This window comes from Nicotiana tabacum, chromosome 7, assembly GCF_000715075.1.
Source record: "Nicotiana tabacum cultivar K326 chromosome 7, ASM71507v2, whole genome shotgun sequence".
Classification (NCBI taxonomy): domain Eukaryota; kingdom Viridiplantae; phylum Streptophyta; class Magnoliopsida; order Solanales; family Solanaceae; genus Nicotiana; species Nicotiana tabacum.
This window is the reverse complement of record NC_134086.1, coordinates 173995752-174007919: the sequence shown is the minus strand read 5'-3', so window position 1 is coordinate 174007919 and position 12168 is coordinate 173995752. Positions and strand designations below refer to the sequence as shown.

Genomic DNA, 12168 nt, shown 5'->3' with positions numbered 1-12168 from the left:
GCCCCGTATGGTGATTCTGGTATTGGGAGCGCGATCGGAAGTGAATTCGGAGGTCCATAAGTCATTTTGGAATCATTTGGCTAAAGATAGAAATTTAAAGGTTTTTGGGAAGATTGACCGAGAGTTGACTTTTTGATATCGGGGTCAGATTTCGATTCTGGAAGTTGGAGTAGGTCCGTAATGGCGAATATGACTTGTGTGCAAAATTTGAGGTCAATCGGATGTGATTTGATAGGTTTAAACACTGAAAGTTGAAGTTTGAAGTTCTAAGTTCATTAAACTTGAATCGGGTTGCGATTCGTGATTTCGATGTTGTTTGAGGTGATTTCAAGGCTCGACTAAGTTCGAATGAGGTATTAGGACTGGTTGGTAGGTTTGGTTGAGGTCCCGGGGGCCTCGGGCGTGTTTCGGATGCTCAACGGGTCGATTCTTGCCTTGTGAGGATTGCTGGTTTTCTGGTATGAGTGCAACAGGTTTTTACTATATACGATCGCGTGAGAGGGTCTGCGATCGCATAGAGCAAGAGTTGGAGGCAGCTGGTATTGGCTTATGCGATCGCAGGGGTGTTTGTGCGATCGCATAAAGGAAGAAATTGGAGGATGTTGGCTTTGGCTTATGCGATCACAGGGGTATGTATGCGATCGCATTGTGCAAGAATTTGGAGGCCCTGGGTTTGGCTTATGCGATCGTGGAGCATTGGTTGCGATCGCATAGAAGGATCGCCTGGGTAGTGAAGTGTTTTAAAACGGGTTTTGGCTCATTTTTATCTCAAATCTTTCATGGGAGCCAATTTTGAAGCAACCTTGGAGTGCCATTTTCATCGCCAAGCAGGGGGTAAGTGATTTCTACTAGTTTTAAGTAAATACAAGGTTTATATATGGATTTAGACAAGGAAATTTGTAGAAATTTGGGGATTTTGAGGAAGACCTAGAAAATTCGTATTCTTGGATTTTAACAACGATTTTGGGTATGAAATTAAGAGAAAATCATATATTCGAGTTCGTGAGTTCATGGGTAAATTTTATCTTTGAAAATTTTCGGAATCGGCGCAAGTGGGCCCGAGGGCAATTTTGTCAACTTTTCGCTTGGGGTTAGGAATTGTTATAAATTGGATTGTAATGAGTAATTGAACATATATTAATGGATTTGCATAATTATTGGCTAGTTTTGGAGCATTGTGCATCGATTCGAGTCCTCGGAAGAGCGTGAAATACCGATTATGGATCTTCGGAGCGAGGTGAGTCTCCTTTCTAACCTTGTAAGAGGGAATTGTCCCCATAGGCAAATTAATTGGATTTGTGCTCCTATTTGTGGGGGCTACGTACGCGCGAGGTGATGAGAGCCCGTGCATAGCTACTATTATGTTTAAGTTCGGGTAGTCTAGGACCCAAAAGCATGCTATACTTGGAATAATAGTAATCTTATTGATAGTTGAATTGCTTAACTCTTATCGAATTTATAAATGAATTTCTAAAAGGATTAAACTTGATTTTATAAAATTGTTAAAAGATAATTGGATTTTCTTTGGATAATTGTTCCCTGTTGACTTCTTGATTGACTATCTGTATGTGTTTAATTTCGAAACGAGCCGAACGCCTCGGTAGATTAAATAAATGCATCTATGGTTCGTACCGTTCGACCCTCGGTAGTGCACATTTTACATTTATGTTGGATCGGATCGTACGACCTCGGCATGATATGCACATGTTTGTATTGTTGCTTGAGATTTATAAATATTGACATTTGCCTTTCCTGGCCGGAGATAAATTGATAAAGATAATGAAAAGTAAATCTTTGGAAATCCATTAGTATTTGGGAAGTTATTTACCTGCTATCTGGATTTATGAATTATAATTGTTATTTTAATAAAATTTCCTAATCTCCTCACATTTTTACTATATTATCATTGGACCACTAGTAAGTGTCGAAGTCGACCTCTCATCTCTACTTCTTCGAGATTAGACGAGATACTCATTGGGTACACGTTGTTTTCGTACTCATACTTCACTTGCTGTGCATTTTTGTTGCATAGGTCCATATGTGGCTAGTGGCTTAGCGGTATGGTTGATATGGAGACTTAGGTAAGCTGCAATTATCGAGACGACCCGCAGCCAACAGAGTCCCCTTCAAAGTATGGTACTGTATCTTCATTTCTGTCCACTTGTATTCCGGACAGTTACTGTATTTTATTTCATTCCCTAGTAAATGCTCATGTACTTGTGACACCGGGTTCTGGGATGATCACATGATTTTTCAGTAGTTAAATTTGTAAAGACATCCTTATTTATCCAGCGGAGTTTATTATTTATTATTTATTTGCTTAAAGGAAATGATTTCAAAATAATAAAAAAAATTAATAAGAAATTGCTAGTAAATGGTAGTTGGCTTGCGTGACAATGGTGTCCGGCGCCATCACGACCCTTAGTGAATTTTGTATCGTGACATTGATTGTTTCAAAAAATAAAACTTTTCGTTATTAAAGAATAATAAATTTAACAATACAATACTATACAATCAATTTTAACTAAACAATCAAAACAAAAGTTGTTTTGGAATAAAAATCCAAACAAGTAAAAGGGAGTAGGCACCATCCAGCTTCCGCAATGGCGCAACCTTGTTCAACGCCGCGGAAATTCAAATACGGCCGCCTCACTTACATTTAAAATGGGATCACTTTATCAGTACTACATATATCGTATTATCCAAACGCAATCTCACACAAATTGCAAAAGCAACAAAGTCATGGAAACGGTTATGGAGGGAGAAGAGTAGAATTGGAGAGAAGTGAAGCTTCCTGTCCTCATACACAGTGTCAGAGCCGAAACTCGAGAGAGAAATCGGCGAACGACGTCGCAATAGATCACCGTCCTAACAGCAAACATGCTTTTGATTGGGACATTACTCACCTTTACCGTCTCGCCGATACACTTCATTTCATATCATTCACGCCGTCTCCAGTTAGATTCACATCCTTAATTTCCGTTTGAATAACCGATTGCTCGTAATAATTGTTAATCTAGAGCTCCATTTAGTCTAATTTTGTTTCAGGTCTGAGAAATGAGATTGTCTATGAGACTACACAGGCACTCATGGAGAAGCTCGTTGTCGAAGCTTTAGAGGTTGCTCTGGTCAGTCTCTCTCTCTCTCTCTCTCTCTCTCTCTCTCTCTCTCTCTCTCTCTCTCTCTCTCTCTCTCTCTCTCTCTCTCTCTTTTCGGTTGCTTTAAGAATTAGGCTATGATTAATAATTTTGCGTTATGTCTTATCAGATGTTATGTATTAGTATTAAAATTTGCGTATACAGTGTATTATCAAAAAAATTACTACTTAGTTTGATTTTTAATTGGATTAAGATTTGTACTAATAACACCCTGGCCTATGTTAAATTTATCTAATCTGGTATTGATTTTATGATCATATATGATAAGAATGATTAATATAATACAATTGAAAATTAATTTTTGTGATTAGTCTAAATTTTTAATCATCTTAGACATGCACTTCTCACGACTCTCGTCCTCAACCTGATGCATGCAAATATTAAATTGGTATACTTCTCTTATAAACCATGGTTGTAACTTGTAATGACAAAGGCATGATTACATGTTGCGATAACATTTTCTGGGAAAAAAATGAACCACTTCACATTTAAACGTTCTCACTAGATTAAAGGTAAGTCATTTTTTCTGTGCAGCATGGAAGATGTATGCTGAATTTTTTAGAAAATGAACCTTCAAGGACCCTTGACAATTAGGATAAGAAACAATGGTTCCTTGGAGAATTTTCTAGTTCAATGAGCAAGGAATAATTCGTTGGAGGAAATATACATGTATGATTTTCAGGACTAAACTTTGATGGGGTGGAATTTCTTACTCACCTGCGATCCCTTTCTCCCTTGCTGGCCACTAATCCTAGAAGTTAAACACATTGTTGGGAAATCTTTTATTACAAAATTTGAGTATTATCATTCTGATTGTCGCTTGTTCTTTTGCCTGATGTAATCATTCAAGTAATTAGAAATAAATGTTTTGTCTTCTTAACTTTCACCAAATTGATGTACTGAGGAGCTCGATCGAACAGCATTGAGAAGAGATAACGAGAGAAGCGTAGAGAGGTTAACTAGTGACAATGAACAAATATCCAGCTATTTATACTAAAGGCTAATCATAACTAACTCTAACTAAATCTTGTTAACTTAACTGACTGAATACACCCACAGTTAGTCAATTCCTTACATGTCTAAAATCCAATATTCGAATATATGAAGAGTTACTATTCGCTTTGAATGTGGTACTTAAGCAGATGATACATGGCTAATAGATAGTTAACCTGAAGGACATGCTGTTGTATAATTGATCGTGAGAATTTTACTTTGCAACTTCTCTCTTGATTAGGCATTCTATGATTGGTTCCTGTATACTATCATGGCAATGAAAGCTTACCTGTCATTAATATTGCAGCGTGAAATGTTCTATAAATGCATAACTTGATTGAGTTGATGCACATCTTTATAATCAATAAGTTTGGATGAAGTAGATGGATTGAGGCTGAGAAAGTGTACTACTGTGTTTGGGATGCACCTTTCTACTTATGCTTCTTCTTTTGGGGATCGAGTGTAGTCTAAAGTTGTGGAGGAAAGCATTTTCGTATGAAAAGGTGGAACTTGCAGTGCCCAGTTGGGCATAATTAAGATGAAGTTATGGAAGTCGCAATTCCCCAGTTTGTTGTCCATTGTTATCATTGAGAATCAATGCTAGTCCACTGAGATTTCTGCCCCTGACTGAGACGTGGTCCTAAGGTCTTAAAGATTTCCAGAAATTTATCTGATTGTTGCCTGACTGACGCACATATCGTTAATTTTCTAAATTTCAAGTTATTTCATGCATGATACGGTATTCCTATGCACGTTTTTGTGTTATGCAATAGTATCATAAGGAGTGTTTCCCTACATTTTCTTTCATATTTTTTTTGACGATTGGAAAGTATGCAAGTTTTAGTTCCTAGCACATATGGTGACTATTGTTTATGGATAAGCTTGTATCTAACTGTATTAGTTATTCCCGTGTCATGTGTAACTAGTGCAACATCTGTATTCCCACTTCTACTATGGAACACAATTGCCTTGTGTTTTTTTTTTTTCACTTTAAAGCCTTTAAACTTTGAAAGAAGGTCTTTTTCTTCACAGAAAGATGTAATGTAATACCCTGTAGAAGTTTGTTATCACCTTTGTTATTGTTGGTTTTATTGAGCTTGACCTCATATACAGCAGTAATCAAAATAGTTTTGGTTCCATTGATAATAATCTCTAGGAATTGATAACACACTGAACTCATTAATCTTCTGTCGGTGAGTATTGTTTACACAACTGCAAGATATCATCCATCATAATAGTTCCTGGAAAATCTATAATGTTTACACTTTACACTATCACGTTCATTAGCTTTGGTTCCATGTTTCTTTTATGAAATCAAATAGTTGCAAAAATCTAAACTAGTTCAATCTATTGCCAAACCAGAGGCTAGGGAAGAATCTGTAATTTAATGGGACTTGCAAAGTTTGAGGAACTTACTCTGAAGTGGTGCCCATCCAAGGAATGCTACTTGCTGCGAGACAGTGGGAGCGGTATTACTGGTGGCAGGTTCTTCCTCTAAATGCCTATGCTTGTATGAAAAGCTTGTGCTATTTTATGTATTCAGTATTTAAATTTGTTTGAATGTAATACCAATTTTGTGAATGGTTGCTGAACACAGTGAAAAACCTCATCTACTTACACATTGGATATTGTTCCTAAGAGTTAGAAGGCTTACAATTTGTGCTGACATACTTTAACAATTTCTGTCATAAAGATGTAACACACCACTTCTAGCCCCAAGAATCATATAAGCAGGAAAAACATAAAATAAGATCTATTTGACTAGCTCAATCAGAAGGAATCTAAACTATATATAATAATTGAAGGGGAGTCTTGGAGCAACGATAAAGTTGTCTCGACCTATAGGTCACGGGTTCGAGCCGTGGAATCAGTCGCTGATGATTGCATTAGGATAGACTGCCTACATTATAGACCCATGAACGCAAGATCGTGTACCAGGCTATTGAACGTAGAGATGCAAGTTCTTCAGTTGTTCACGGATTCTAGAGGGATTACTTAAGAAATTGAGAGCTGGGGAAAGGGCATAAACATAAAGTGCTATGTAGAAATGTTGGCTCGAGTTTGCTGTACTACACACCACATATTTCGACAACCTTCTTAGATTTTTATGAAACAAGAATTACGAAGATTTTGATTAATATTGAGGATTAGAAAGGAATTTCTTTATAACCTTAGTGGGTCCAGAAAGACAACAAGCAAAACCATCTATCAGTATCTATTCAGACAAGAAGAATCCTGTAGATTTTGTCTGCAGAAAAGACCAGGTCCGTCTTTGCTCACTGAAAATGAAGGTAAATAATGGTGAAAGGCAAAAGATGACATAGACTAGGCCCAATAGTGGTGCTGCCCAGACTCGGATAAATGCATCTGGTTTGCTTTGAACCATTAACAATGGAAAGATGCCCTCCAGAGCATAATGGAACTATATATTCTATAGTGTGACTCAAAAAGATGAAAAGCAATAACAAAATCAAAAAGCCATTTAACCCCCCCCCTCCCCCCCCCCCCCCCCCCCCGGGGAAAAACTAAAAAAAGGATAAATGAAATGAAAGCATGAAAAAAGAAGAAGAAATAATGCAAGGAAAAAGAAACTCCCTCACTGAAGGGAAGGAGTAATGAGTTAGATTACATGACAAGTAGTCACTAATATGAGTTTGGTTGATGTCTTAATGATAATCCACAAAAATCCATTCTTTTCCAATTCAAAGCCACCAGTATGTTATTTACTCCATGTTGCCCTCAGTGGAATTTGGCTATGATTATAACAAATTTTTAGTCCCTTATAAACTACGTAAGCTACTTATCCCTTTTTTTTTTTTACCTTTCTTTGTTCAAATGATCAAAACAATATTTAAAGACTGATGTGAAATGTAATGTTGTTCTATCTGCAAAGTTTATTCTAATTGTGTGACAAAAACATGAGCTGCCATATGATTAGGCACTAATTTTTTTTTCTTTCTTTCAAATAGAGAAAGCATGAATCCTAATATCTAATTCAGATGTCTCAACATCACCAATTTTTTTGAAAAAGAAGAAGGCTTCTCCCTTTATTAATTTTCCAGGTCTTAATCAAAATGTCTTATTCTGTCCAAAAGGCAACTAGGCTAGCCACTATGGTTTACTGGTTGGCTCCCTTTCAGTATTCTCATGGGCTGCTCAATATTGCCATTCAGGTTCTAGTCAACAGAGTACCAGTTTGTGCCACTTGATGAGTATGACCCTTAATAATCAATCTTTAGAATAGAACTTTCTCTACTACTCTTGACCACAAAATATTGTGTTTCCTAATATATTAGAATCAACCAGCTTTTAAGCATATTTACTGGCAACTCTATTATGATGGATTTCCATTAAATTTTATGGAGTTTAATTTGTACTATACAACTGACAGTAAAATGTAAAATTAAAATGATATCTTGATTGATTACAACCATAAGTTACCATACGTAAGAACAACATGAGCTGGGGTCGGCTAAATAACTCAAATTGGTACCAAATTCTCTAAAGCTTATGGCCAGATTGAGAGGTTTCAGCTGATTTTGATTTCAATCTAGTGATAACTTCATGGCCAAACAAATTATTTCTAAAGGACTGAATTTTGCGCTCGCCACTAGCCCTCGGAGATTTCTCGGTTATCAAATTTAAAAAAAAAAAAGAAGAACGAATTTTGTTCTTCTGTTGAGATTTCTTTTCTTTCATTTTTCCCCTTCAGTAGTTGCTTACTTTTACCTTTATATATAGATGAAAATTAGATTTATGTATATAGAAAAAGCTGGATTTCTACTTCGTTTCTAGCTATTTTATACTGGATATTTTGGGCATGGTTGGCTCCAGTTGCAATTTGATTAATTGTTTTAGAGAAGACAAGATTTCCAATGAACACTGTCATAGTATTGCTTGATACTCTTGAACTGCAACATTTACATACATAATATACTATGTTATGTACTTGGAAAAAAGAATCAGGATCCATGACATCTGAGGTGAAGTCATTCAATGATCTTGAATGTTTAAAACTGTAAGATCACATTTCCATCTTCAGGTCATTTCCAGCTTCAACAAAACCTGCACAACAATCAATAGTTTTTAGCTTCAACACTTGCACAGAAGCCTAATTTCTATTATTCTGGTGTTAAACTAAAGATTAGTGCCGCGGTAAGTGCTCCCTTTTCAGATAAGTATTGTAGTTGAGATAGATAGGGGTCATAGGCCCTCCTGTGAGAGACCAGGGTTCAAATTTCAGTGGAGGTAGAAAGAACACTAAGTTTGGGGTAGGCAATACTCGGTGGAATAGTTGAGGTGACGCTACGTGGTCAAGAGACTACTATTGTCAAAAAAAGAAAAAAGGAAAGACATGGCCCTCCCAGAACTCGTAAGTCTTAATAATGTAGTTGAATAATAACTGTTCATTTGTGTTGGATGGTTACATCTTGCCTATCAACAACTACTTTGGGAATTTTTTGCCGTGCAAAAGTAACATAGTTTTGATCATTTAAGGTGGAAGACAGAAAAAAAAGGGAAGATACCTAATCAGCAGCCTTTTTCAACAGGAGTATAAATCAAAGAGAACCCAACTATTCTCAAAAGCAATATGATAGGTTCTGAGTCTCTAACATGGAAAGTATCACCCACCTTAAATGATTTTTAATCTCTTTTTGTTGATTATCATAGACATGAAAGAAATATCGACTAGACATGTCACTTGTGCATACCTGTACACGGATGGGGAAGAAACTGTGCTGATCTTCCTTGTTGAAGTTCCATTGCGTACATGTTATCTAAGTCATTGTCCCAAGTTGGAAAGCTCTGAACTTGCTGTATTTTGAATGAAACTTTCGTTAAACAAATTGAAAGAAAAAGGGAAATAACAGTTTATTGACTAAGATGGGTTCGAATAATTACATTGATATTGGATGAGTCGAGAAATATTTCAGGGATTGATACAGGAGCGCTAGTGGTTCTACGTAGAGCCATTTCACTAAGATTTAGAATACCCATTTCGAATCCAGAACTTGACACTATTTGCTGCAATGAATTGAACTGGCGTTGGGCCATACTAAGCATTTCAGATGATGTTCCAGCTCCCACTGTAGGAAAATTAGACGTGCTAGTTGCAAATATCTGGAGAAATAAAATGTGAAATAAGAACATGTTTTTACACTGAAGAACGAAATAATTTCTTGGTATGATATTCCCTTACATCTTTGTTTAAGAAATTGTCTACGTCGATATCAAGCCTTGGATTAACAGCAGCCAGTTTCATGGATAGGAACTGTCATGATATTGAATTGTCAAATATAGAATCTCAAATCATAGTATTTCTAGCAACAATATCAAATACAGAAGGGACTATTGTTTCTTGATTTTTTTCTTTTTACCTCTACTTGTCTTTGGAGAGACTGGACATAGTTGATTATTTCATCTAGCATTCCTGCTTTCCCTGTGATCTTGTTACATCCTGGTACTAAATCTTGCAGAAATCTCATTCTCTCACTAATCTTTTCCCTTCTTACCTGCCAAAAATATGAATTAAGTTGCTGGTTAATTTGTTCACTGGAGTTAAATATTAATACGTAGTAAAAAAACATTTGGACCAAATCTATAACTCACTCGTTCAGCTAAGCTGTGGCTATCAGTGGCTTGACCACGACGTGCTCGGACATGAATATAATCAGGCTTTTTATCTTCAGTAATTTTGGACTTCTCCTTTGAAGATTCATAGGATTCCTTACTGTTGTTACTGTTATTGGAGCTCCTTTTGTTGTATTTCTCTGTTGTTACCTTGGAATCTCCCTCAGCTACGCATTCTTTCAGTTTCTTGCCTTTGATTTCTTCTTCTGCAACCTCCTTAAAAATGTCCACCAATTGTTAGATTACAGGACAGTTGCAACTATTGAATGGTGTAAAAATCTCGTACAGAAGTTTAAACTCTTGAAAAGAGCACACTTTTAATTACTTAATTATATTATATATCAACATGCTCTCTCTCGTGTGGATCAGAACATGTAGTAATATCTTTTGCTTTTTGGATGGCAGTGAGAGTGTTGTGCAACCATGTTTATTTGGGTGACCAGCTCATCTAAAGATTTAAATTCTTAGAGAGAATACGCTTTAAATTACTTAATTATATTATGTCTCAACGGCATTAAAATGTAGGGACTAAACATAGACAGGGCAGAGGAACAGTTTCAGTTGGAGTTGAACATACCTTGAGATGTTGATTCTTGTCTGCTTTTCTCTTCTTGAAACTCTCTCTTCCTCTATTAGAGCTCAGCATACTCTCTTTGGCTTTACCAGCAGACACAGAGTTGTCCGCCATGTTAGGCGGGCAACTTGTGGTTCTGGAAATGGCATAATCCAATCCCAATTGTGGCGTAGTTCCTCCATTTCCAACCCCAATTGGAACATAGCCTAAACCATCAGTACCAATGGTCCCAAAATCACCCCTATTGTTCTCTAAACAGGGGTCCGGCTTAATTGCCCGAGTCACAAGCTCATTAAGACTCTGATCATTTACATTGTTGATTAGACCATGAAACTGTTGAGCTCCAGCTGTTTGAGAATAAGAATGCATCAGTTGATGATCATTTTGTCCATCAAAATAACTCATCATTTCTGGTTGCTGCAGCTGTTCTTGCTGCCATTTCATTCTCGCTCGTTGTCGTTCAAGCACGCTCATTTCTGAGCTTCCATTTCCTGTGATACTGTGTAACATTTCTGGTAATGCAATATTCATTAATAACAGAGATCCTTTTTTTCCAAAAAAGTAAGAAAAAAGGGACTTCCAAAAGCTGCTAAAATGCTACTGTCCTTTGTTTTGCTTTGCGGAAAGTAACAAAAGGCTGTTCAAAATTGTACTAGAAAAATATTAGGTAGCTTCCTAACTCGTTCCTTCCTTGTTACGTCCTCTTGAACCAACTCCCTCTTTCTTTCTCCTCAAGTACTATGAATACACAGCTTTTAGAATAGAAGAAATGGGATTCCTTCTTTTATTTTCTTTTTTCTTCTTTTTTCCTTCTCTTGTATGGCGAGAGAGAGAATGGGGAAGAATGCGTGAAGGTTAAAGGTTTAAGGAAAGTGGGGTATATATAAATTTGAGAAAAGGTTAGCCGAATAGGAGAGGTGAGCCTATGAGAGGGGGAGAGTATTTACTTTTCCGAGACATTTAAAAATTACTCTTAAAACTTGTATTCTTAAACATTTTTTTTTATGTGTGAAAAATTTCAGGAAAATCCGCAACTGCTATCCTTTATATAAACCGCACTAGGCACACCCAGTGCAACGAGCTCTAACTGAGGAGGCTGCTGGTGAGGGAAATCGATCACAGGTTTCCATGTGGGAAATCACTCACCCAAACAGCTCAGCGAAAATATGTTGTAGTTATAAGAATATGTCACTACATATAAATAAAATTTTTAAAGTTGTAAAGGCTTCCAAATATAAAAGTATAATTATTTTAGAACAAATAAAAAGAAAAGCGTGTCAAATAAAAAGTAACAAAGACAGTGCCATTATTCTTGCATGGCTCAACAAGATATTAGTGGAGACATGATGTTAGATTTGAGTCCTGATACCAGTTATATGACAAATATATTTCAATATATTGCATACAAGAAATAATACAATCTACATAGGAGAAACCAGATTGCTTATTAATATATATTAATAAATAAATAAATGTATTCACCACTCATATAGTCGAGGAAAATAATTTTAATTCAGGTTTCTTTGAAGGTGCTAGGGCTATGGAACGTAACCATACCAAAATGGACCAATGGCTGGTGGGCCCAGGGAGATATGACCAACCACGTGAGACTGTCCCGCAAGAACGCAAAGTGTGAGAACAGTGTGATACAATTGGTCTTCCACTGATACGTGTCAATCAATGGACCCGTCAAAGGTGACATGTCAGAGGGATGACGTGGACACCAGCCCAAAAAGGCGGAAAACGGGGTTTCAGAATTCCGTGCGATTGGTGTTTGGTACCTGAAAGTTAGAGAAAGGATCCCTCTGACGC

The 12168-nt window shown here is 36.7% G+C and overlaps 1 protein-coding gene across 2 annotated transcripts; it reads right to left on the bottom strand.

Annotated features, from left to right (window-relative positions):
* Positions 1-7963: 7963 nt before the first annotated feature.
* On the bottom strand, positions 7964-11212 carry LOC107760174 (uncharacterized). Of its 2 annotated transcripts, none has more exons than XM_016578187.2 (7): positions 10360-11212; positions 9762-9998; positions 9530-9664; positions 9352-9423; positions 9054-9272; positions 8864-8966; positions 7964-8216 (listed from the first exon to the last, which is right to left on the bottom strand). In XM_016578187.2, exons 1-7 carry the CDS (start codon positions 10885-10887, stop codon positions 8176-8178), a joined length of 1335 nt encoding a protein of 444 aa, XP_016433673.1. In that variant the 5' UTR covers positions 10888-11212; the 3' UTR covers positions 7964-8175. The 2 variants fall into 2 exon arrangements, with proteins under 2 accessions (XP_016433673.1, XP_016433676.1); XM_016578190.2 differs by having other exon boundaries at positions 9762-9995.
* Positions 11213-12168: the final 956 nt, after the last annotated feature.

What these genes read in the sequence shown, in the direction of transcription:
- LOC107760174 (XM_016578187.2), bottom strand. Translation starts at nt 10,887, where the DNA reads ATGAATATTGCATTACCAGAAATGTTACACAGTATCACAGGAAATGGA. An exon ending in ACAATTTCTTAAACAAAGAT is followed by an intron (nt 9,273 to 9,351) that starts GTAAGGGAATAT and finishes TTATTTCTCCAG; the next exon opens with ATATTTGCAACTAGCACGTC. An exon ending in TCGACTCATCCAATATCAAT is followed by an intron (nt 8,967 to 9,053) that starts GTAATTATTCGA and finishes TTCAAAATACAG; the next exon opens with CAAGTTCAGAGCTTTCCAAC.